This window comes from Gambusia affinis, linkage group LG11, assembly GCF_019740435.1.
Source record: "Gambusia affinis linkage group LG11, SWU_Gaff_1.0, whole genome shotgun sequence".
Classification (NCBI taxonomy): Eukaryota; Metazoa; Chordata; class Actinopteri; order Cyprinodontiformes; family Poeciliidae; genus Gambusia; species Gambusia affinis.
This window is the reverse complement of record NC_057878.1, coordinates 7,637,291-7,664,903: the sequence shown is the minus strand read 5'-3', so window position 1 is coordinate 7,664,903 and position 27,613 is coordinate 7,637,291. Positions and strand designations below refer to the sequence as shown.

The 27,613-nt window shown below is 40.4% G+C and overlaps 1 protein-coding gene across 8 annotated transcripts in view; it reads right to left on the bottom strand.

Moving 5' to 3' along the window:
* The window catches only part of LOC122840429 (mitogen-activated protein kinase kinase kinase kinase 4-like), a 99,434-nt gene extending 72,695 nt beyond the window's left edge, over positions 1-26,739 (bottom strand). For 4 of the 8 annotated variants that reach the window (XM_044132849.1, XM_044132852.1, XM_044132857.1 and 1 more), the window contains exons 1-2: positions 24,381-24,823; positions 24,078-24,143 (exon numbers count right to left, since the gene is read on the bottom strand). In XM_044132849.1, the coding sequence (XP_043988784.1) occupies positions 24,078-24,143; positions 24,381-24,437 (123 nt within the window). In that variant the 5' untranslated portion in view covers positions 24,438-24,823. Of the gene's footprint in view, positions 1-24,077; positions 24,144-24,380; positions 24,825-26,687 lie in introns of those variants that run through there. The other 4 variants (XM_044132851.1, XM_044132855.1, XM_044132856.1 and 1 more) reach the window with 4 other exon arrangements.
* Between the last annotated feature and the right edge of the window lie 874 nt (positions 26,740-27,613).

The following is a 27,613-nucleotide window of genomic DNA, read 5'->3' as shown; positions in this document are numbered from 1 at the left end:
TGATGGGAAAAGATCAACAATGAGCCTTTCGCTTTGGCTTAAGAAATTCATCTTGTGAGTCTGGCAGATTTTTCTAATTAACCATGTCTACTATTTTTGTCCTTTATATTTATACAAAGCAAGTCTCACTCCTGATGCAAGACATACCATCGCTCCACATCCGGAAGCTGCCGCCTTAGCACCAGCGGATTGTTTCAGGGAGCGTTTATCTACCTTTTTATGTGTTAATGATCCCCGTAGTGTGTGACAGAATCAGGTCAAGTAACACGGAGCAGACTGCACGCGGCAAAACCCTTGACAGCAATCAGCACTTTGCACCAATGCCACTCTCCCCTGAGAGGGAGCTACAAGTGTGTGACACTGAGAGGAGAGGGGGAAGAACATGGTGTGAGAAAGCAGAGGAAATGAATGGCTTGATGTGCTAATTATATCTCCAACTGAAAGGGAAACCATGAGAGAGTTAGTAGACAAAAGCTCAATGATATTACTGTGTGCTGAGTAATTACTATTTACAGTTTTTCCTCTTGATTTAACTTGAGGCAGTTTTTAAGCATACGTTTCTCCTGTGTTGATTTAATGCAGTTTAGTTTTATAAAGGCAAATCCACACACCAGGTTTTTCCCCAGAAGAGCAGAGCTCGTCAGTCGTTTAACAGCTTACCGTGTTTTTGAGTTTAAAACAAATGTTTCAAGTTGACAGGAAATCTGAAAATATGTTAGTGGAAGACATTATTAACAAAACCCACATACCAACTACAAAGAAAAGGCAAGCATGAAACAAATACGATTGACATAAATATAGATTTTGTGTCCAATATTTTTTTATCCGTGACTTGTCACTTTATTCGCTTAAGTTGTCAGTCTTAGTTGTTGGCAGCTGATCTCCGTCTCAGTTGCCAACACCGTACTGCCATTGTTCGTCTGTCTTTGCGAACCTCTGACAGAAGGAGTTCTTGCTCACCTGCCGCAGTTTCCTGCAACGATTTGTCTGCATAGTTACAAAATGTGAGAGCGCGATGTGCTCTCTCAAATTTTGTGTGGACGCCATGCGGAAAAAACATGGCGGACGAGCAAGAGCTCCTCCTGGTGGAGGTTCACAAAGACAGACATCTTTATTAAATTTCACCCATAAAGACTATGAAACTCACAGGTGTCGTCACATTGCTACTATACACCGTTTTATTTTGCAGACAGAAAACAGTTAGTTGTGGATCAGGTGTTTCTGAGAATCTGAGGCCAATCCTGCACAGTTCACTGAACATCCAACACACACCTGCGGCTCCACGGGTGATGGACAAAAAACAAAAAACAAAACAACAATAGCATTCCCTCTCCCACTCAGGATCTGTGGAAGTAGTATATGACAATGGATCATTGCAGGACATAACGGTCCTGTCCTCCAGATAAGATCCTCTTTTTAACTCCGTGAATAGTAACAGGAAATACGAACTCCGTTTGCATTTTTACTCAGCACGTCCCCGCTGACATTGGTATTTTGCAGATCTTTTCTATGATTTTATTTTTTTTTTTTTGTTGAAATCTGAGATTTTGGTGAAAGAACTTTCTATTTATTTAAAAAAACAACACACACACATTTGACAGGGTTGTTGAATTGTTTTCAGCTGGATTCTTGTGGTCAACCAATGGCGAAACAACAGAGTCACAACCTTCGCATGTGGATCTGAACATGATAAAATGCTGAGAAGGCATACAAAAGGATGTCAAAAAAATAAAATCAGGTAAAAGATTTTTTATTCTGGATGAATCTCTAGTAGTGATTTGTCAGTTGTGAACGACCTGGTTCTAGGAGGCTTTTCCAGCCCCTTAGTGACCCCACAAAATGTTGCTAGACATGGCAGAAAAGATTATATCAAACGTTTCATGTTTCTCTGCTTCAGCACAACTAATCGCAGCTGATGAACCGAAACCTGGGAGTAGTGATGGACTCTGACCTGAACCTTCAGAGCCACATAAAGACAGTCACAAAGACGGCCTTCTATCACCTGAAGAACATTTCCAGGATTAAAGGACTAATGTCTCAGCCAGATCTAGAGAAACTCATCCATGCATTTATCTTCAGTCGTATTGATTATTGTAACTGTGTCTTCACAGGTCTGTCCAACAAATCAATCAAACAGCTGCAGCTGATCCAGAATGCTGCTGCTCATGTTCTCTCTAAAACCAGGAAGATAGAGCACATAACACCAGTTTTAAAGTCCCTCCACTGGCTCCCTGTAGCTCAAAGAATAGACTTTAAAATACTGTTGTTAGTTTATAAATCACTGAATGGTTTAGCACCACAATACATTAAAGATTTGCTGCTGTTGTATCAACCTTCCAGAACTCTCAGGTTCTGGTTCTGCTCTGCATCCCCAGAACCAGAACCAAACGAGGAGAAGCGGCATTTAGCATCTATGCACCAAAAATCTGGAACAAACTTCCAGAAAACTGTAAAACAGCTGAAACAATGACTTCCTTTAAATCTCAACTAAAAACCCACTTGTTTAGAGTTTTATTTGAAACGTAATAAATTGCAAATTTATTGACGGAACCTGACTTGATGTTGTGTTTTTAATGTTGATTCTATGTTGCATTGTGTTTTTGTGTTTGATTTGATGTAAAGCACTTTGAAATGCCTTGATGCTGAAATGTGCCATACAAATAAAGTTTGATTTGATTTTTTGGATTTTAACAGGGCTTTACTGACCAGCATTCATCTGAATCAGGTGTGTTAAAGCCGGGAAATATCTGAAGCATTCGTCTTTCTCTCCCTCTTGGCATAAATCCTGTCGCTTAGCAACTGTGACGGGATTAAACACAGCCGGTTCAAAATGGAGCTCAAAATTTTGCTGAATTTTATTTTTATTATTATTTAAATTTAATTTAAACTGAACTCGTCCACTCTGGAATCTGGTTTCTAAAATGAGCATTTCCAGTTTCCCAAGACTCCAAATTTGTGTGGACACACAGAACTGAACAACAAAGAGCCTTTTGTGATTACACCTATAATCATCACAAAAGAATGTTCTTCTTCCAAGTTGAATGTAGTTTTGTTTTTTTTCTTGACTGCCATCTACTGGATTGGCATGGGTACTTCAGGACATTTTCTCAAACAAAGGCAAAAGAATCCTTTCAGAGTAGCATAGTCTGGTCTAATACAAAACTTTGTACTCCTTTAGCTTTAGATGCTAAATTACTACCACATGTATAATGTCATAAAAACATGCAAATCCAGGATAACACACATGGCGGTACAACATAAAACCCTTATTACAGCTTAATTGTATCCCCTTAAAACATTAGGGACTCCTACCTACTGCATCACCCACAGACTACACTTATTTTGAAGCTTAGCTTCTGCCTACTAAGCACTTTCCAAATCAGTCTCTACAGCAACCTGCTGAAGCCGGGGGAGAAGTGGCGGGGTATGGGGGAGGGTCTGACCCTGCAGTGACCTGTCTACCAGCTGCTGTCAGCATGATCAGGACACAGCCAAACACATCCAAAAGCCACACACACACATCCACAACACAGAAATGTTTCTCCAGAGGTAAATCTGAACGAGACGATAACAGACACAAACATGAATACCAGAGGATTCCACACTGACTGCGCTTTTATAGAAGTAAATAGCACTTTTAATCAAATAATTGCTTTCTAGACCCAAATACACACTTCCTGGGATTTGCAAAAATATTTATTTGACATTTCTTTTCTTTTTTCTTTTTGTTTAAGGTTTTGTTGGCTCTAGTGGCCTTTATTTGAAAGTAATTCAACAAGAAACAGGGTAATAATGAGAGAAGGCGGAAGACATGCGGCAAATGTCGCCAGGCCGGGAATCGAACCTGCGACCACCGTCACGAGGACTAAGTGGGTCTTGGTTGTCCCCTGCACCAAAACAGCACCCTTATTTGACATTTGTAATAAGACGACCCCACAGCTCCCTGTTTTGTTAGTCGCGATGCTGTGAGAATGACAGATTTTTATTAGGCGCAGTTAAAGCAGTATGTGCCCCTGCAAGCGCAGTGGGTGGGTCTCTCTGCTTCCTGCTCCTCTCATACTTTTTTTTTTCTCATGTCAAGACACGGCTGCCAAGCTCAAACGCTCCCATAACTGCGGCCCCACAAAACCAAATATAGATGTAATCACAGGGGGAAAAATTTTAAAAATTTGACACCTCCGAAGACAACTGACTTGGAAAACACAATACTTCAAAGAGACAGTATTTACATGGAAATGTAACTTTCAACCAGTTACAGTGAGGTCTATCATTAACAAGCTGCCAGAAGAAGAATCATCAATGAGCATTTTTTTTTTTAAACCAAATATGAAGTTGGTTTCAGAGTGAGGAGTAGTGTTAGTTTTCTACCACATACAGAATGTCGTTCTGGTCTCATTTGACCAGAAAACCTTCTTCCACATGTTTGTTGCATCTCTTACTTCACTTGTGCCAAACAGCAGGACTTTTTCAGCAAGTAATTTTCTTGGCTACGTAACATAAACGCCAGATTGTCCTGCCAGCAGATGACTTCACCTGAGCTGCATCTCCTCTCCTGAGTTACCATGGATCAACATCTTTTTCTTTTATTATCCATTGTACCCTATAAACTAAACAAACAATATTTGAATGAAGCAAAGCAGTCAAAGATTTTTGCGTCACAAATGCCATTCTTGAGTTGTGGTCAAGGGCCGCACAAAATCCTTCCGAGGGCCACAAACAGCAACTGCGCCGCACATTGGATATCCCTGGTCTCATCTGACGGCCATATCTTGTTAAGTTTGTAGTCATGCCGTACTCTTTTCATATTTATGACTGATTGAAGAGAGCTGTTGACTAATTTTATTAAGTAGGGTTGTATCAGCCTGTCTGATAAAAAAAGAAACCTAATGCAATTGCTTCCTGCACTCGTTTTATTTGGGGGCGAGGAGGTGAAAAAACATGAGTTGTATTCTTTCCAACCTTCCACATAAAAATATCCACATTTGTGAAAGTGATTTGTAAAATGTGGAAAACTTTGAGAGCTACAAATACATTTGGTTCTGCATGCATGAGCTAGATAAATAATTACTAGCGAAAACAAAAATAAACTGATGAGATGCGTTGCTGAAAGGTAAATAGAATCTAATATTCATTACAAAAGGTGAAACTGGTTCTTCGACTCCTTAAATTCTTCTACTTATCCTTCGTCCTTTAAATGTGCTGGATTTTTCTTTTTTTAAACAGTCACAACAGCATCTCCTGCATTCGTCCCATTATGGTTTTTTTTTGTTTGTTTGTTTTATTTTGTTTTCGACCCAGATTTAATGACGTGAGGAGCACAGGGAAGAATTTGTCTTTGTCATATAGTCCCTTCAATCAAACGACAACACTGATTAAGACATTATTTTCGTTACACAATCACAAAAGCAGATTGATTCAACCCGTTTATGATTTTTTCTTTTTTTTAAAAATGTTTTTTGCCTGACAGAAATGAGCCCTTATGTTTCCCCCACTGTGCCACAGTCTGCTTTTATAACAAAAACAGATGATTCCTGCGCAAAAATGCACTTCAGGCCACAACTGCCTGTCTCTCTCTCTCTCTCTCTCTCTTTTTCTCTCTCACGATTTCATCCCATCCATGAGTGTGTTTGTGTTTTGGTGTGTGTGTGTGTGTGTGTGTTTCCTCCTCGGTCCTCATGGGAGTGTGCGCAGTCTGCCCGGCTACAGGAGGAAGTGCTTTGAGGAACTCCCAGCCAATCGCAGCCAACGCTCGCGGTCAGCTGACTCAGCTGTCCAATAGAACGGCTAGGATTGCGGTCAGGTGACGGGCTCAGACCGGCTCAGTGTTTTAAAGCAGATGAAAACAAAAAGCTAATGAGGCCGTCAGTTGGGCCCGCCAGCTGCCTTCGCCGCATGCAGGGCTGAACGAAGCCGCGGAGCTCCAGCACAACAAAATAGGATTTATTATGACCACGGCAACAAGTGTGTGCGTGCGTGTGTGTGTGTGTGTGTGTGTGTGTGTGTGTATGGGCGGGGGAGAGAAAGAGGCAGAGGACAATCAGAAGGGGATGAAAGGAGACGCCAGGACTCCTCTTTATGTCCTGAAAGGTGATCCCTGAGTGTGGAAAAAAAAATCTATTAATTCCCAAACAGTTAAAAAGGCGGCAGCTGGAAAGGCGCAGGTTTCACACCATTAACACTGTGTGCTGACACGCAAAACGAGACAATAATCCAACTAGATGGTCTCGTTTCACCTTAGCACCCACCAAATACAGAGTTCGGATGGTTGGTTTTGTTGTTCTTTTTCTAACTTTAAACAAGTTACCGAACCGAACTCCTGTCCAGAAAACAAAGATGCCGTCCAACCGTGACTTCTGCCTCAGCTGTCTGTTCCCCAAGACTTCCCTTAAGCTTGCACTCAGCACAAACAGACAGACCCCCTCCCACCCCTTGTCCTCTCCAGATGGCCACCCATACAGTAACCCGCCCCACGAAGCAACTTCTCACACACTCACAGCAATCGTCCACCGTGTCCAGCCAGCCCACAGGAGCTCAGACAGGCTGACAGCCGTCATTAAGAGTCTTGGCCAGACGCTCGGAGTGAGCCGGCGTGCAGACGTCCAAGGGGGACCGCAATAAGCCAAAACTTTGGACACCAGTCAGGCTTTTATCTGATACAACCACTTTTTTTTTAATTCAAGGGTCAGAAGGGCCAGCTTCACACTAGAGCCATCAGTCCATCAGTCCTGGATGGTCTTTGATGTTCTTTACTGTGCAGCACTGATGAAGCCATTTTGTTTCTCTTCACTAATGTTTGAAGTTAGCAGAGTCACAAGGTTGGGTTGAGAGACCTTCCACCAGATACCCAGAGGAAGTTATATTAAATCCCTTCACACTTTGACCAAAGAGTTTCGTTTATGAGCCACGATTGGCCTCTGTTGGCTCCTTACGTACTGCAAACAACAAGCACCAATGTAAAATTCAATTAGCTGCTCTTCAATTGAAAATAGAGAACACTTCCCTAACACCTTGATGAGACAGTGACCTAGCTCTTCATGGCAGTTTGTTTTTTAAAGTTCAACAGATGACGTGTCACTGGTAACTGCACAAGTCGCTTCATGACACATTTATGGTGGCGAAGTACAGTAAAACTTGTGACCTTAAAAATAGTGTTGCACTGAGAAACCTAACCTAAACTCTATCAGGTGGTGCTAACGGCAACAAGCTTTGGTGTGGATGTCATTACTGAGAAAAGAAAACACAAGGCTAGCTATTTTCAAGCATCAGTGGGGTATTTTTACTTTTTTTTTTTTTTTTATGAAGCCAGAGGAAGCTAAGTGAAAGTTAGCTGCCTGCTAATGGCTAAATTAAGTACAGGAAAGTTGGTCTTTCAACTTTAACATGCAGGATTCTGAAAGGTTGGCGACCTTTTGCCTTTTGACTTCTTAATTGCTTATGTTCTCTCAGGAAAACACAGACAGGCTGCATTTTTAGTAATGATGTTAGTTAGCAAACTGTGCTAGCTGGCAATAAGATATGCTAACCACAGATTAAATGTCCTTCTTATGCCCCGCCTTTTTCTAAAATGTAAATATCTGTTTAAAAAAAAAAGAAGAAATTGTGGGGTTATCCTGAAAACCTATTTATAAACCTTTTATAAGCCCTTTTTTTATAGTGACTCCTCTCCTTTACACAGACTGAAGTAGCCTCTTCCTCTCTCTCATAATATCAATATTTAATTTAAAAGCCAAGAAAAATGCTTTAAAACATTCCTCTCAAAGCCAGCTTGGTATCAAAGCTTCACAAAAACGCAGGTTGGAAAATCAACCACAAAACTTCAGATCTTTGCATCTGTACTCACAAACCAACACTGAAAGGAATACAACTTTTTCAAAGTGATAAAATTCAATTTATTTCACGCACAAAAGGGTAAAGAAATATTACGACACATACAGCTTCCAGTCTATAGAAATCCATAAAATATGTTTTAGGCCATATTGCATGCACTACCCTTCAGCAAACCTCAAAACCTTGAAGCATATAGTTATAGAAAATACCAATGATTTGCAACACACCAAGAGGATGTTGTACCAATACTGGCATATTCATGCAAAATATACAAGACAGATAGAGTACGTATGTTTTCCAGTGGAAAAAACCTTCTGACTGCCACCCAGCCAAAGTGGCGGCCATGTTGGATTTAAACAGAGAGGCTTTTAGTTAGTTTATCAGGCAGCAGGAGGTCACAGATAAGAGCATGAACAGGCTTTTATACAAGATGTGAGCGGCTGCTGTGGAAAATCGATACATGATGAGCGCTGGGAAGAAGCAGAAATAGAGGCTTGAAGTCCATCTAGAACTGCTGGAAACACGTGACCGATTATCCAGCCCTGGAAATACGAGTGTTAGCATCAGTCTTCAGCACTTATGTGCGTCCAGACGGAAAAACAAATTACGAGATTGCTGTGTTCATAAATAAATGACTGTTTTGAACGTGCCCTAAAAAAAAAATACACTGACTCCGCAAAAACAGAAAGAAAGAAAAAAATGGCTCTGTAATTTTGTTAAGTGATTTTGGTGGATTTAAATAATTCCTACTGGGGATGTAATGAGATGATGTCAAATGAGATCTTGCAATATTAAATTGCCATGATATCTCTTGTCAAAGTGAAGCCCGACTCAGTGGCTGTCAACACGAGTAACATAAAAGAAGCCCAAGATATCAAGGTGAATAATTTAAACATAACTTTAATAATGTATTGCTTCATTGCAGTTGTCAAAGAAGACAGATTGTGAACCTGGAAATGACAGTGGCTTTCAAATTTCAGAACATTTTACACACGCAACAGCGCTATTGCGTCTGAAATTGGGGCTGGAGGAGCCTCTGACATTGCTGTTTAAAATTCTTACCTTAGGGGGCGCTGTGTTTCTTGTGACCAACTTAAAATTCAGACATTCCACTCGCCCAATGCAAAGACAAATGGACAGAGATTATAATGTTGATGTAGGACAGGAAGATTTGATGTAGGACAGGAAGATGTTCTTGGGTCAGCTGATGCGTAGCAACAAGGTTTTTGTACTAGCAACGAAGGAGCCACCACTATTAAGTAGTTTAAATAAATTCATTTTGACAACTTAAAAACAATTATAAGGACAGACGAGATTCAAATGATTTGTAAACACCGATCAACAAAACAGTTAAGACAGTTTTTTAGTAAGTCTGGACTTTATTCGATCACCTCAATATCTCCAGTCTATGTTTGTTATGTTTGCAAAGGAGAAACAGATGTAATACTTTTAAATTATTTGTGTATTGAAGTCAGACCATTGTTACAACATCTGTGTATCTTGCATGTCTTAATAAGACACAGTTGGAGATTCATAAAGTCTTTATTTTATTCAGTGAAAGCGAGTATTGCACGAAAAACAAAAATATGTGGATTAGTGAAATTGGACTGGAAGATTCTGCACTGGTTGCACGTTTTAAAAAAAATTAAACAAGGTTGTTGTTTCGTGAAACATTTACTCCGTAAAAAAAACAAGGTTTTCCAGTTGTGCCAAAAATATTGGAAAAATTCTATCTTGTCCTCATTCTAGTAAACAAACGATCACGCATCTGGTTAACTAGATCACCACAAATGTTGACACGGCGACGTTTCTGCCGCGTCTGCTAAAGTTAATAGTTTTCGGTCGGAAAACAAGAAACGTTTCTGTTAAGGCCAACCTGTGCATCCGTTTTTCTGTGGACTGTACGCAGAAGGAAGATGATAAATGATAGGAAAAAAAATAACTAAGAAATCATTTGTTCAGCAGAGTGGTACACCAAACTGAAAAGAAAAAAAAATTAGGATATTGATAAAAGCTGATTCAGAACAGCTCGACCAGTCAATGCTGCTTCGTCCACACTTTGTGAACCCTACCTAAATCCAACTGCGTTTGCTCTGTGGCCGTCGACACGGCCTCAACGCAGAGACGCAGCCAACACGCTCAACAAGCCATCTGGTCACACTGTCTGCTAGTGTCCGTCCCTCCACCACGTTACCACTGCAGCACACTGTGTTATATAACCATCTCTACATGAGCCAGCAGGCACCAAACGAAAAGGAGCGATAGGTTTATGAACCGAGGGGCGTGGATTCACATTCACATGTCAACGGGGACAAAGACCCTCTTACATTTTCAGGTCAAATCTGAAGCATTTATCTGAGAATCTACAAACGTTAGCATGCTAGCGCTTCTGGAAAGACAGTGCGAGCTCTTTAAATGGTTAGCATTAATAAAACATACAGCATGCGTGTACCTTATATTCCCTTCAGATTAGATGTAATGTAGTTCTCCCTTAGATAGAAGCCTGAAGTTAGATTTATAGCTACAACTTAAAGACTGTACTGACTGATTATTGCTAGCAGGTCCATTCATTAGTGAAAACCCCAACAACTGGTCCTACATTGCTCATGTCTAAGAAGTCTGTTTTTCAGAAAAACATAAACTTGTTTTGCTGAGACATTTTAAAGATTAAATGAGCTAAACATCTTGACATGCAAACCTTGTAGAAAATCAGACCGAATCAAACTGGCTTCTTTTTTTGTAATTAAAGGGGAAAAAGTAGGATTGGGTTCTGTATTTCTTTTATTTCAATTATTAATTTCAGCAAATCCTCACAAATCAGAACGTGGAACCAGTAAAGTTTTTACATTGGCCCTGATTAATGCTACTTTAGGCATTACTTAATTATTAACACTTCATTTAATGGCTTCCTGTTAAAAACATTCATAAATAACTAACTGGCTTGAATACATGGAAAAAATAAAAGCTCTTGTTTGTAATACAAGTAATAGTTGTGTAACAAGAGCTGGTAGTAAAAAATGTTGCGATATTAAAATGTTCTTGAGGTGACTGCTATCTCGCGAGCGCTAGCTGGTTGCAGTTAGCATGGCTTCACCCGATGGAACAGAAAATGGCCGACTTGTGTGGCAACATTTTGGGTTTCCAGAAGGAATTGTAAGAGCTGACAAAGTGACAAAAACGACTCAAATAATGCATAAGCACTACAAGATGATGCTGACGGAGGCAGAAATCACGACAGCTGGATGTTTTGGGGTACGCTAAGCTAATCCCAGCGCACGCTTTCAATAGCAACTAGGAAATTGAAAAATCTTGGACTGCTGACCTTAAAGGGTGTGAAAAGATTTGAGAAATCATAAAATAGACAACCACTTGTTGAGTTTGTGGGAAAATGAATAAAAAAACTTTTTGCAGGTTACGTTTGATTTTTAAGTTTTCTAAATAAAAAATAACATTAAAATGTCGTTTCATTTTGTCCTCATGAGCTCCGTGTTGTCTCATCTTGTGAGTTTTAGGTATCACTACAAAAAAAAGAGCATAAACTAAAATAACTAGCATCTAGGGCTGCACAGTATGTCGCAATTTTAGACCCATCGAAGTTATTTCTGCACACAATACGAGTACTGAGAAGAAATACCTGGACTGCAACAAATGTTTTTTGCAGTCCAGGCATTGAAATGTTTTACAAGAGAAAGAAAAAAACAACTAGGCAACTTTTCAATAAAAATGTGAAACAGAAGTAATACATTTTTATTTCTCTAGAAACTGGATAGACTACCTCATGTCTGGTATTTATGCTTCCTTCCTGCAGGAAGGAAGCAACACCTTTCAGTTGTTTAATTATCACAAGTCGTATCGTAAGCGTGACTTTCACCAATATCATCCATCATCGCATGTTGTCCTTCATGTCGTCCACTGGCACCACTTCAGAGTTTAAAACTAGCGACAATTCTTCACAAAGTCACACACATGCAGATCAAAAAGTGACAACTCTCACTTGTTACAATATGTAAAAAAAAATTGGACCCAAAAAGTTGGGATCACAGAAGTTCAGCCCATTTTTAAAAAAAAAAAAAAAAACATATTTTTTAATGTTTTTATCTTGAACTGGATCCGGATCCATCCTAACCCTAATTCCCTCCTTCTGCTTACAGAATGTGCCATCTCATTCTGAAGGATTACAGTCACCATGGTGGACTGGCCTCCCTCCGATTTCCACTCTCCATCCCTTTATAACTTATCCCAGCGACACATGACCCAACACACTGAGAGGGAAGGATGCTCAGACTCTAATGACCTTCCTCTGCGCTTCTCCTCTAATTCCTCTTCAACCCAGCCCTAGTTTCAGTTTCATCTTCCAGCCATCGTTTAGTTCTGACATCTGTCTGTTCGTAGACGCAGTCCTCTTGGCTGTGAACCCATTGCTTGAAGATTTAAACGAGAAACATTTGCTCTTATCCTCTTCAACAAAACTTTCGCCGGACTAATCTTCTGCAGAAGCTAAGCTCGTGTGACGTAAAGCTCGTCATCGGTGTCTGCGTACGGGGGTCTCGGCAGATTTTTGAGATCATGTTGGCGGAACAACAGAGCTGATGTTTAGGAGCGGCCATCGCACACGCAACAGCAGTTGAGTCAGGAGGAATGGGACGTTTTTACAGCAAACCGTCGTGAGGAGTTTCTGGAAGGTCCGGTATAGTTTTAAAGATAATTTCACCAAATACAAATCGGTGGGCAGATGTGAGTGAACTTCTGAATCCAAGGAAAGTTTCAAAGAATGAAACAGTGGTTGTGATATTGAACAAATTAGGCCCGTTGTAATAAATCATTTAGAACGAGATCAATAAATTCTATTCACGTGATTTTCTCTCTTTCTACCAAAATCAACAAATATCTCCAGTCTGGTGCTTTGCTCTCAACTAGCCCCTTTTTTCAAAGGATACTTTTATTTACAGAGATTTCTTAATCTAATATATTTATTGTTTTGTTTCTTTTTTGTGAATATTCAAAATGTTTTCCGGTTCCAGTGTCAAATGATCAGGAGAATTTGAACTTTTATCGATCTTTGAGCATGTGCTTTACGCCATTACCATTATATCGCTTGGAAAAGGTTTCAAAACAACAATATTATCGTTCAGGGACAATTTATTGTCTGGAAAAGTTTATTGTGGAAATAAGTTTGATAATTTTGAAATGGAAAAAAAAAATAAAATCTGATTTAATGTCAGACAACGAGAGGAGAAAAAAGTACCTTTTTGCAGTACAGTGAATGTAAATATTTGGTTTCATCTATATTTTCTTCCATTCATGAAACTTGTTATATATTGAAACAATTTTTTCTATGAATCGGATCAATCTCCTTATACGGGGCTTATATATGAAATATTACGTACATGCAGTAATTGTGACATAAAATAATTTTTTGTATTTTTGTAAATTCTACATTTTTGCATGTAGATAAGCTAACAGCCACATGTGGCTAAAATCAAGTGAGATTTTATAAAGCAACAGCTCAAATAAGCAGTTTGACACTTCAAACTCTAGCGCTGTAATCTGTGTAAAACCTTCAGCTATAACTTCCATATTAGCATTAAATCACCATTATTTATCATAAAGGCATTACTGAATTAAATACTGCAATTATGAGTTAATAAGCAAGTTGCATAGCTATTCTTCTCAATTTTCGACTGATATCTTCTCCTTTTGACCGTTATGACAGACCCCAAAAGCATCCTGCATCTTATGAATCAAATAAAAAGTTTAAAATGTGCTTAGAAAAGAACAAAAAACAAAAACAGCTTCCATGAAATGAAGTCTCCAGCTGTTATTATTATAGCTGCTATTACAATATTTCCAGAGAGCAGCAGCCGTCCATGCAGTGAGCATTATAGAACGTGACCCAGATAATGTCAGAGGCTCTGTCTTATTTTTAGATGAACTATAGCCACCAGGCAGAAATGGTCATTTCAAATAAACTTATCAACAACAGTGCAAAGATTTACCTTGTTAGAAAACGAAAGAAAATCATGCAGTAGACTGCACTAAAGAACGAAAAACAACCCTCCTATTCTGACAAAAGACAAGCTAGAGTCAGCTCCTAAACAACTTTCCAGTCACAAATCGAGGAGGAGTCGACTTCCTGTAGCTGCTATCAGCTGCAGAGCTTCCTCTTCCTCCGTTCGGAAAGGTCACGGTAATAACTGCATGCCGGCCTGTAAAGAAAAGTTTGGAGTGGAGACGCCGCTCGCTTTACTGCTGCTGTTGCTGCGGTCGGCCGTGGCCGTGTTTCACTTCCTGCGCTGTGAAAGGTCACGGCAGGCACGGCTAACATTCCAGTTTGAATAGCCGGAAGGCCGGTGAGCCGGCTTTGCATGAGTCCAATCCTCCTGGCAGTTTTGTAGTTCCTCCACGTTACGCTATTAATAGCCTCCGACTTAAAACTCAGAGAAAGAAAATGTGTTTCCGATAAGATTTCTCTTTTGTGCAACTAATTGGTAACCGTGTAAATTTTTCTTTTACAAATTTACTTGAAGTATTTTTTTCTAACTCAACACACTTTATAAAATTTTTTAAAAAGCTACATTTTGCATAGCAAAACTGATACGGTTTTAAAAAGGGTCAAACACTCAAGGGGGCGAACACTTTTTATAGACAATGTTTCAGCTACTGTTACAAAAAAAACACAAAAAAAACCCATTCTGAATATTTTTGAATAAATGTTTAGCAGAGATTAGTAGCTGGATATTTTAATCCAGCTAAAAACATAATGAAATAGTTTTGCTGCTGAGGGAATTCCCAGTGACATTCTCTAATCTCTTCGAGTTTCAGCTAAGAATATCAAACCATTCGATAAAAACCTAGATTTCAAGTTTCACAATCAAATTAAATATGAAGAACAAATTACACCTCCAGTTCTGCCTGGATAAGTTCACAAAAAACAAAACAAAAAAAAAAAAAACGTTTCCCGCCATCTTTTCAGAAGCTGGAAACTCCTGAAACTCCAACAAAGGCTTAGAGTTTTTAGAGGAACTACAGCCAGCAGGCAGAATTGGTCATTCCAATTTTGACCTGCCAAAACAAAGGCAGGTCAAACACCCGTTTGACCCGTTTATTCCTGCCTGAGCCGTGGCTCAGTGTCCCGCCTACAACAGGTCCAGAACTCAGCTCTGAGACCCCATTTCCTGCTCACATTTCCCCGGTTCTCATGGACCTCCACCATCTTTCACTTAAAATCCAGATTCAGAGCAAAAATCAAAGAGGTGTTTTCTCTTTTTTTATGTGTATGTTGGTATATTTTATGTGATGTTCTACTTATTAATGTATTTTATCTTGGTTTCATTGTGGATTTTATGAAAAGTATTCATTACATAAGCAGGCATAACAGAGAAAAGAAGAAGCATCAGCTACCTGAGCAGATAGCCCAGCTAGCTATTAGCCAATGCTAATTTTGGATTCCTATACCTGCTTCCCAATCAAGAGCAGAAAATGTAATATCCTTTGCAACAAGCACTTAAAATCTATTTGTGAATTTATGTTTACTCTATTCAATGATGGCATATTAAAAAAGGAGTACATTTCTGCCAAAAGTCTGAGAATTATCTCAGAAATGGTTCTGAGCTGCAAAAGTCAAAAACTTGCACAAAAAACTCAGAAATTTAGAGATCAATTGTGGAAATGTTATAGAAAAAAAAACTGGAAATTTTTAAAAATCCCAAAAATAATTAAAAATGATTTTTTTTACTTTTTTGGAAATGTCCATGTTCTTTCTAGAAACATTCTGAGATTAAGCACAAAATTTTAGTTCAATTTCTTTCTTTTTTTTTAACTTATCCAGTTCAGAAATTTTCACATTTTTATCCCAAAATTTCTGCATTTTTTGGCTGAAATCCACTCCTCCCTTTTCCTTCTAGCCACAGTCACCCTAACACTTTCAAGACAAGGTGTCAACATAATATTTGAACATAAAGAACTGCGGCTCCACAGTGTATCCTTTGCGACGACTGCTGCTTTGGATTCTGCATTTCATGTGCCCCACATTCCCCCCTCTGCATGCAGAAAGCCTTTTCACTCAGCTGGTGGTGACCCTGATGTCAACCCTTGGAATAGATTTTAGTGACCAATGTGCTTAAGCTGACGGAGAGGGATGGGAGGATTGTGATAAAAGAGCAGAAAGAAAACGATGAGAAAAATGTGCTCAATGCAGATGCAAGAAAATATTTCATGTTCAGTTAACATTAATATAAATGCAAGAGTTACCTTTTCAGTTTTCATCAAATATAACAGCTTGCGCTTATTGTCCTAATGGGGCTTTTCTTTCTTACTCTGTTTTAAATGAAAGGAAATAATTACTATTCAGTGGCTTTGCTAGCTTTGTAGCCATGACGATAGATTAGGCCTTGCTTAGATCAAGACAGGATAACAATGCTTCAGATTACATTCATTTCCCTTTTTAAATACTGGAACTAACAGGCCTAATCTAGGGAGAATCCTACATGATTCATGAAGGTGGCATAAATCTGGCAATATATATCGAGTGAAAGCATTAAACACATTAAAAATACAGAAGAACCAAACTGCACGTGAGGCTCTGAATGGAGTCCCTGGAGGCTAAAAACACCCAACCTCCGAGCATGAACACTCAGACCGGTGATGTCTGTGTGGAGGATCTCCTGTGCATTTGGTGCCTGCGCATCCACGGAGCTCTGCTTGGCTGGCCACCGGCTGGAGGAGAGCCACGCCCAGATTCGCTTTATCAGCGACGCGGAGAGGAAAAACAAGCATCTTCCCTGTGCGAAGGTCAGATAAAGAGGTGCAGAGGAAGTGAAACCGACTCGAGGGACCGCGCGTCATCTGCACCGAAACCGGAAATAAAATTCATACCCCCCCACTTCCAGTTGCTCCAAATGCTGTTTCATACCCAGTTTGACCTTGTTTTGACGTCCTCAGCTTCACTTGTAGCCTATACGTGAATCGTTACATTAGCATGGCAACCGCTTCCTGTCTTCAGCTCCTGCCACCCACTGCATTCAACACAAATATGAACCTCAGAGGGCACACTGGGGGCGATTACTGATGTTCAGCGCACATGCACCTTTCACCTGTGATGCGTAACGCCTGACGACGGAGTTCCCCTGGTGAAGCGCAGCACGTCAGGGATGCTTGAGTTACAAATAACAAAGCAGTAGAGACTGCTACATTGCAAACTACGGCCCTGATATGGACATTTTATCCTAGTAATGACTAAAGTTAGAGTTTGACTGTACATTTCTGCAGATTAACATATCAGACATAAAATGGGATCTCGATATTTATGCGTCAGGCTTTCCTCAGACAAACGGTTCCCACAGGGAGAAAGAATTGAACTTAAAGATGCTATGCAGGGGTGTATTGTTTTCACCATCAAATGTTCACGAAGATCAAAACACAGCCAGGTAACTAGGTGTGGATTTTAATCGCATCGTTTCGTCAGATGAAAACGGTGACGCTGACAGTAACCTTGCTTCCATCCACCTTTTATTTATGAGCATGTTGTGAAGTATCACGTTAGAAAAGGTTGATGGAACCGGCAGAATTTGAAATCCATCCATCCATCCATTTTCTGTTCACCCTTTGTCCCTAATGGGGTCAGGAGGGTTGCTGGTGCCTATCTACAGCTACGTTCCGGGCGAGAGGCGGGGTTCACCCTGGACAGGTCGCCAGTCTGTCACAGGGCAACACAGAGACACACAACCATTCACACACAGAATTTAGAGAGACCAATTAACCTGACAGTCATGTTTTTGGACTGTGGGAGGAAGCCGGAGAACCCGGAGAGAACCCACCATGCACAGGGAGAACATGCAAACTCCATGCAGAAAGACCCCGGGCCGGGAATCGAACCCAGGACCTTCTTGCTGCAAGGCAACAGTTCTACTAACTGCACCACTGTGCAGCCCCAGAATTTGAAATAATTTGCTTAATTATTATTTTTTGGCTTTTCCGCTAAAGACTGAGTTCTGAACATTTAAGTCACTTGGGAACGTGCTCGGCGTGCGCTGGAGTTGCACTTCTTTCTCTCCGGCATGTAGCGTCGCCGGTCCCAGGTAACAAGACTGAACAACTACAACCTGCCTGGCAGCAACACATTCCTGAAAAGCTCTCCGTGTTTTTCTGAGATGTTTGTAAATTGTACATTTCTGCTGTTATCCAACCTCTATTTTTGTTCATTGCAGCCATGCTAATGTAATGCAACATCTGACAAAATTGAGTAGCCTGGTTGATTCGCTCTGAACTAGTAGATGGGAACGCGTCTAATTAGCATTTTCTCCCTTTTTTAAATTTTTACAATATTTTCAAAGTTCTCTCAAAATTTACATGAGATAGCTACTAATCATCTTCTGAATTTTCACCTATACGAATCTGTTGGTGTCTCTTTGCAAACTTTTTACGTTAGTTTTTTGTTGTTTTTTTTTGCACTTTTACCTGTATAACTCCTAATGAGTTACATTGTTTATTGCATACAACAAGAAGATAATAATACTGAACATAATCACTTGTATTAAGCGTTAATATTCTAACTACAGGGGGAAATAAGCTGTTTTTTAGTCTCTGTTGTTGCAGTGATGCCTATGTTTTCCTTATTATCTATAAATAAATACATTTTATCTTTCCAGTCTACATTTACGAACCACTTCCATGTGTTCTGACAAACATGTATGTGCAAGTAATTACTTTTGAAGAGTATGTTTGAGTAAAAACAAGCAAATGGAGAGGGAAAAGTAACAAAAAGACTTTGAAATTGTTACTTTATGCCTTTTGTGATGTCATCAGAGGCATGGGCGCTTTTGTAGATTTTCTATTGATAAAATAATAATCTACAGCTAAATCAGAAAAGGAATTGAAAAACTGACAATGAAATATCATTCTGTAGGTGTTTAAATATATCGCAAGTGAATTTGATTGATTTTACCAAGATGTCTGGCAAGCAGCTTTAATATATGCAAACTATGTTATCCAGAAAGCTTACAACAGACCCTGCTTGTATGTTTGTCTGTGTTGATTCGTTAAAATGGAGACTTTGGGAGTTTTGTTGGACAAACTGATGGAGTGGATCTGTACCAACACCATAACGTCTGAACATTCCCACCATCTTAACTCTGTTTTTTTGTGTGTTTTGTTCTTAAGCCCCAAATCTCAGCTGGACTTCTCGAGGTTCTCACAAACGGAGCGGTTATTTATGCCGCTACATGACAGGGGCGACAGGAACAGGGCTGTGGTTTTCTAATCTAACCATCGCACCAAAGCCACCAGCTTTGATGGTGGCTTTGGTGCGATGGAGGAGGAGGAGGAAGTCTGGTGACTTCCTCCGTTTCACTGCTTCCCTCGCAGACATCCACACACTCGCTGCAACAAGCGCCGGTCCTCTGGCCCATTTTTCACGGGGGAAGAAAAACAAAATAGTTGGAATCCGTTCGCGCTTCCTCAACCTTTCGTGAACTTAAAGAAAATAGGCCTCGGTGAGCTTGAAACGTTTAGAGGAGCGGAGATTTTTGGGGAAAAAAAAACAGAGGCAGAGTAGGTCTTTAATTCAGCCGGTTCTAAACGGGTTAAACCATTTCCTCAGAAAGGGGGATTTCCAGACACCAGCTGAGTGTGGTCTTACCCCCAGGGGCTTTGTAAAACCCAGTTTCTCTCTTTTAGGTGATTTAATTTTCCATTACTTCAAAACAAAAACATGAAGTATCTAACTTCTGTACTCGCTTGTAATGCCGTTTAAATCATCTGTTCTTGTTGGATTCCTGTTCTGCAATGGCAGAGTCCTCTACATTGTAGACAAACTCAGTACATCGTGCACACATTTACACACTCAGTGCTTTTAAAAAAAAAAAAAAAAACACACACACATTTCCCATCATATCTTCAGCATGTGTTTGTGGAGAGTGGGGGGATTTTGCGTGACGGACTGGAAGGAAGTATTTCCCAGAGGTTCTCAGTTGGATTTAGATCTGGACTTTGATTGGGCTGAAGCATAAACAGCAGATTCTCCTGTATTAAAAGCTCCATCTATCTTCCCATCAACTTTGCCGACCGGCTGGAGAACAGCATCCCCACACCATGATGCTGCCACCATGCTGAGTTTGGAGGAACACATTTGTTACCCTGCTGCTAGAGTTTGCATATCAGAAGAAATAAGTCTTCTTTGGCACCAGAGCACCTTCTACAACAGCTTTGTCGTGTCCAGCGCTTGTAGCAATCTGCAAGCAGGATTTTTTTTATTTGTGTGTGTGTGTGTGTAGTTTTTATTTCCGTCATATTTGTTGTTTTTAATTGTTGTGTTTTATTTTGGATATTTATAATGTCTTCCAGTGCGGCGTGTTCAATTCAGGTTTACTAGTCTTGGAGAGGATTAACTTGCATCATTATAGCACAATCAGTTGAAAAATGTCTAAAAACAACAATATTATCTTTGATCGCTTTATTTTCTGGGGCGATTTATTGTCCAGCACACGTTTTGCTATTGTGACGGGGTGTGAATGTGTCTGCAAGGCACTGAATTTAATGACCAAATGCCTCTTTGCAAGAGACCAATAAAAACGGTGCAATAACACACTCATCGATGCTTTTTCCAGTCTTTTTTTTTTTCCCCCCCACAGCTAACTTGAGAGCTCCTCTTTCTGCTTCCTCCTCCCCTAACGTCACGTTCTGTGTTATTTTTCTATCCCAACAGCTGCAGCACCTCCGTCGGTCACCCTCCTCAGCCATTCGCTGGTCAAGAAAGCGCAGCAAATTGCCAAGTGTTGGGGATCAAGCGCACTTATGCGAACCAAAACGCACACACACACTCACACACAAGTTACTGGGTCAGATTCAGTCAGAACCCACGTGGCAGACGTGGGTATGATTCACTAAATCCTGGGGAACTAAACCCAAAATGTCTCGTTTAGTTTGTGTTCTGGTGCGTCTTAGCACTTCCACAAACACTCGGTTTTAATGAAACGTTTACCGCCGCCGCCCCCAGTCGCAAGAAGAGGTAAACAACTCCACGGAGCGGGTCAACGTCTGCTTCTCCGGGAGGGGAAGGCTGGCTCCCAAAGCAACAAAAAAATCCTAACCCAATGAATCCACTGTGCCTAATTAGGAGGAGGGCTTCATTGTTCAAATTATGGTGTAACAGCAGAGCGGGCAACCACAAGAACTCGCCTCGGGGCCGGCTTCACCGTCCATAAAAGCACCAAATTGAAGTCGGACCCAAAGCAACTTCGCTTAATGCTCGTTCATACCACCCTCAGAAGCCGAGACCCGACGGACCTCCGGATCGTTCCATGGCTGCCGACGCCGTACGGTACGCGGGTGCTGGGCCCGATGCACAAGAGGGAGCTGCCCCGCGGTTTCAGAAAGGGTCCTGCATATTTATTCCGCTGAGTAACAGAAACAATTTTAATTGGGTTGGAAGATCCCACATTTTCCGACCCAGTTCTGCTGCAGCAGCTCCAGTTTTTTCCACCGGCAGACTGGGATGTGTGTGCGTTGTAGAGTCCGGCAAGAAACAGAGAGAGGTCCCCACAAATGTAACTGTAGGGCTGGGCGATGCGGACTTAGAAGTTTTTATCGCGATATTTATCACAATAGTTTGTGGTAGTGTTGTGATAACGATAAAACCGTCTATAAGACGATTACTTAGTTTTTACATAACTGTATGGTCACATGACCACTTATGTGTGTATCCCCATACATAACTACTGCTCTTGAAAAACATTCCCATTAGTAAAACGCTTCTTTAGTCACATAAAGAAGTGTGATTTATATCAGTAAACTACACACAGTTTCGGCATTCTGTCATACTTTCAAATTTATAGCTATTTATTGAAAAAATAGTGATTCCAACAATACGGACGGTTTTAGGAGGGTCTAAACATCATTAATTGGAATTGATCATGACAATGATAAATCAAAAGTCTTATTATGATAAGACGTTTAGTTAGATAAATTTCGACAAGCAGACTGCAGCATAAACAGAGTCACGCTCTAACCACATTCCCCCAACCTAGAAGAAAAAGTCAACAAATCACCAATGATCTTATTTTCTTCTCCTTTTCTGGGACAAGTCATTGACAGAGCTGTTTCTGCCACAATCTGTTTGAACTCTGCCTGTTTTTCTTTCCAACAGGAAGCACTCCTGGCCTCCATTGTTTTAAATTATATATCATTCCTGTTCCTTTCATCTCACAGACTGGTTTCTCCCCGTTAAAGGGGAGCTTTTTCTGTCCGCTGTCACCACATGCTTGCTCGGGACGGGGGATTGGCGCAAAGTAAACAACTCTCTGTAATCAGATGGGCTCTTTCTTTTGAACGTTACACAATCAACTGGATGTTATAATTGAGTTGGACTGAACTTTATGGCACTGAATAGACATTTTATGATTTGACTGACTGATTGATTGATTGATTGATTGATTTAATTATTTCAGTCGCGTTTGAAATGAAGTCTAAAATGTTGTAACCGATCTAGACCAATCTGGTATTGTTCTAAACTGGATTCATACAAATTAGGGACGTACCCATATGGAAATTTGGACAGATTCCAATACACAGTAATAATCTTGCTATATCAGCCGATCAAGGTACATGATCAACCAAGTGATACATGAAGGTTGCAAAATCGCTATCAAAAAGAACCGTTTGGAACGCAATATTTGTTGAACACTGCACGCCAAATGCAGCAGACGGCGGTCCAATCTTTTCACCCAATAAAAACATCTACGTATCCTATATTTTTCAAAGTGTCTGCAGTCAGAATGGTCAGGTCGCACTTTGTCCAACTTTTTCGTCTTTGACATGAATCCAAACAAACAGTGGCTGAAGCAGGCGGTTCAACAGCTTTAAAAGTCGATCTGTGGACGGCGGTTTCCGTTATTACTTCTGTAAACGGTGCGCTGCTGTGTGACGTCTATGTTCTTCTTTTGTGCATGTGTGTGCCGTGGACATTTGCACAGAAGTCTCATTTAATAGTATTACAAACAACCACACAAAACACAAAAATACAAAGTCGGATTTGAAGGGAAAAAAAAGGGGAACTGAACATCAAAACCTGCTGCGTGACCACAAAGTTCCACATTTTGCAAGCCTTGTGATCATAGAAAAAGTGTTTATGCCAGCTGACCAGTTCCCCACAGAAACACTAGACACATACATACATAATGACATAACTGGAAGCTGCTTAGATGATGACATCAGCTGTGATAAATCCACAATTTAACAAACTTACTCACTTTCACTTTCTTTAATTCATAGAGCTCAGATGTACAGCCGGTCAAATAAATCACAGGTTTGTTTTTTGTGAATGCTGTAGACATGATCTCCTGACATCTTTCCCGATATTACAAAAAAACTAAGCAATCCCTCCGTAGCTATTAATGTTAAATAAACTACAGAAATCACTCAATCGCATTCAGAAGTGTAAAGCTGATTTCTTTAAGCCCCCAGCTGTCCAACAGGCCTTTATAATCAACAGAAACTCAGTCAGATCTGACTTCTTTCCCCTCATTTCTATCAGCCAACAACAGAATCCTGAAGCTGCTCCTCCCTGATGGGAATCTGGGTTGCAGGAGCACCAGGTCCCCCCCCCCATCAGATGCCTTCTCTGCTACATGGATGTGAGTGGATGGGCAGGCCTACATCCCCATTAATGCAGCACAGAGCCACTCGGCGACATGCCTGCTGGGCAATGGTGTGCACAAATGCGCAATGAAACACCGCCCACCCAATGGCGCACAAGTCGGTCAGCGTGGTAAAGGCCTGTCATGCTCGGATGGGGCTGGCCCGATCAGCCCAATGCCAAGCATGGTCTGTGGAGGGGATATTTAACTGGGGCGTGGATGAGAGAAGCAGCGAGAGGAGTGGGGGATGTTGGGGATGAGGAACTACTAATGGAATAAAAATAAACTAAATAGTATGTAGTATTTCTCTCTACGGTTTGCATCGCTGAGTGCATAAAATAATACGGGACGGAAGAGAAGCAGCTGAGAGGCCAGAACGCTATCAGAGAGATAATCCAGGCCAGACCGCTCCGGTCCCAGAGGAAGGAGCGAGCGGGCGGGGATGAAGGTGGGGGGCATGGTCGGCTATAATAAACGCTTTCCTGAGACTGAGAGGAAAAAATACATAAGCTGCATGTTTGTGCTTCAGTTTCCGCCGGTTTGTGCTCAGCTGAGACACTGTGACACACACACGCACGCACACACACACACACACACACACTGATGGAAGCTTTCACCAACCTTATACACTTGTCCATAGGTGCCATTTCCCACTACTTCCACCAACTCGAAAATCCCAGCTGGATCCTGGACATAAAATACACATAAAGAGGGGGACGTTTAATTGATCCCGTCCTCGTAATTGCATTCAGGTTCGTTTGGTGTATGAAGCCGGCAGCGCCCGGCTCGCCTCTCCTGCCAGCGGATATTAGACAAAGAAAAGCCACCGCGGGGCTGTGTGTCACTACGGCGCAGCACATTTATTTTCTTTTACTTAAAAACATAACGACTGCGAAGAAAGATGCGAGCGCGACACAAACTCACCCTCAATGATGCCAGGTCTATATCCACCAGGCTCTTAGCCGGAGAGTCGTTCGCCATTTTCGCAAAAAGAAGAAAAGAAGCGGTGATGAATCAGAGGAATAACGGCGTGTTTTGGTTTCCTTCAAGTGGACGAATTGCGTCTCATCCTCGTCACGTTTCGTATTAAATCCCACGGCTGTTGTAGTCTACTCAAAGCGTTTTCCTCTGTTTCTGTAGTCCCAGACAGCTCCCTCCGCTGCTACATACCGACCGTAGAGCCTGCGCTGCTGACGGCCTGCCGGACTCGGAGTCCTGCCTGTCCTGCCCTCCCTCTCTCTCTGTTTGTGTGCGGGTCTCTCTACCGGGATTCTCCGCCCTCTCTCCCTCCCATTCGGTCCATAAGCCTCTCTGTCCCTCTGTCTTCCATCGCCGCCCCAAACAGGGACAGTCCAAGATTTGTGGAAGCCCAGAGAAAGAGAGAGAGAGAGACAGGAAATTATTCCCTCTGCCAGAGCCGACCCAAAATTGTATGGGAGCCAGAGCAAAATTTGATTTGGGGGCTCTGCAGCTACCGTAGATTAATTCATATCACTTTTAAGTGATCCATATCTAAACATTATTATTATTATTATTATTATTATTATTATTATTATTATTATTATTATTATTATTATTATTATTATTATTATTATTATTATATTTTTTGTTAAATCTTTTTGTTTTACATTAAATAATAATAATGATGATGTTAATAATGATAACAACATTACTCTACACTTCCTATTAATTATTTTTCCCATGTTGAACTTTAATTTCTACCAAAGACTTTGGTTGGTGATGTTGGCCTGCTATTATTTTAAACACAACTTGTACATAGCAACACTTGATAGATAGATAGATAGATAGATAGATAGATAGATAGATAGATAGATAGATAGATAGATAGATAGATAGATAGATAGATAGATAGATAGATAGATCTAGATAGATAGATTTAGATAGATAGATAGCAGCGGAGATAGATAGATAGATAGATCTAGATAGATCTATCTATAGATCTAGATAGATCTATCTATCTATAGATCTAGATAGATCTATCTATCTATAGATCTAGATAGATCTAGATAGATCGATAGATCTATCTATCGATCTAGATAGATCTATCTATCTATAGATCTAGATAGATCTATCTATCTATAGATCTAGATAGATCTAGATAGATCTATCTATCTATAGATCTAGATAGATCTATCTATCTATAGATCTAGATAGATCTAGATAGATCTATCTATCTATAGATCTAGATAGATCTATAGATAGATCTATCTATCTATAGATCTAGATAGATCTAGATAGATCTAGATAGATCTAGATAGATCTAGATAGATCTAGATAGATCTAGATAGATCTATCTATCTATAGATCTAGATAGATCTATCTAGATAGATAGATAGATAGATAGATAGATAGATAGATAGATAGATAGATAGATAGATAGATAGATAGATAGATAGATAGATAGATAGATAGATAGATAGATAGATAGATAGATAGATAGATAGATAGATAGATAGATAGATAGATAGATAGATAGATATCATTTGCACTAATCTCTTTTCACACTTTGATAAATCTGCAATGGAGTGAAAAATTTTATTTTTCTATTTCTTTTTTTGAATGTTTTTTCACACTTACGTTTTACCGAACATCAAACCATTTCTGAATATTAGTCGCATACAACACAAGTAAATGCAAACTGCAGTTTTTAAATGAAGATGTTTGTCTTTATGAGAGAGGAAAAAAAATCAACAACTACAATCAAGCATTCGTGATAACTTCCGGTGAGTTATTTATTTATTTTTACAGTGCTGTGGAGGAATTTTGGCCAGTTTTGTTGTCAAAATTAGCTGTATTTCCTGGCAAACGTTTTGGGGTTGTGTATGGAGACAAAAAATGGATTTTGCTGCTTGTTTGGGTGAGGTCCATGAAATGTAACTATGGCTGCAGCATAAAGACACTGGGTGCAGCTTACTGCGTTTATGTGCTATCATTAGTTGGAATATGTTTAGGATTTCAGGCTGGACAGACCTCTTAATTACAGAGTGTGCTCCAAACCTATAAACTCACACACAGCTAATTTGTTATTTGGCTCAAACTAGCTCAGGCAGTTCTGTTCCTGTCAGTAATGTTAGCATTTGGAAGTTAGCTTCAAAGCTTTTTAACTTTTTCTTAATGTAGAACATTTAATTTCTTTGCAACATAAAAAAAAGGTGTTTTGTTTTTGTCTAATAACAGCAGCGACCACTGCGTAAGCTCTAAATAACTCACCCTCCACTCGGTTCGTGGCACCAGTTAGCAAACACTGCCCTCTTGCGTGGAGGACCGGAACAAGAATAGCGGAAGTAAATTCTAACATTCACCTAGCAACAGACTCCCCTCCTCCTCTGTAATTATATATAACATTATATATATAACAGAATTTTTCCTATCCATAAATTCTTCATCTGGAATAACCAATATATCCTACACAAAAACATATCTTTATTTTATCCTAAATGGTTCGACAATAAATTCCTTTAACAAACTAATTAACTATTTAACAAAAATGGGTGTTTACTCAGTTGCGATGAGTTCAAACTCAAGGATAACCATGCTGTAACTTCTAAAGAGTAGGATATTGTGTTTGATGCTGTAACTAATGAAATATGTGAACTCTTTTGAAATAATGTTATTGATGAATATAAGGCCCTGTTGAATATAACTGACACCACCGTTGGTATACCGTGTTTTTCTTCTACTTGTAAGAATAACAGAACTGTTCGTGCCCTGTTTCAACAACAGATTATTTCTGTACCTTCATCTGTTTTGTTCTCTCACGGATACAAGCGGCCGAAATGTGTTTTCTCCATAAGGTGGCTGGGCTCTCCCTTAGAGATAGGGTTAGAAGCTCAGTCATCCGGGAGGGACTCAGAGTAGAGCCGCTGCTCCTTCACTTTGTGAGGGGCCAGTTGAGGAGGCTCGGGCATCTGGTCAAGATGCCTCCTGGACGCCTCCCTGGTGAGGGGTTCCGGGCACGTCCCACCGGGAGGAAGACCCAGGACACGCTGGAGGGACTATGTCTCTCGGCTGGCCTGGGAACGCCTTGGGATTCCCCCGGAAGAGCTGGAAGAAGTGGCTGGGGAGAGGGAAGTCTGGGCCTCCCTTCTGAAGCTGCTACCCCCGCGACCCGACCCCGGATAAGCGGAAGAAGATGG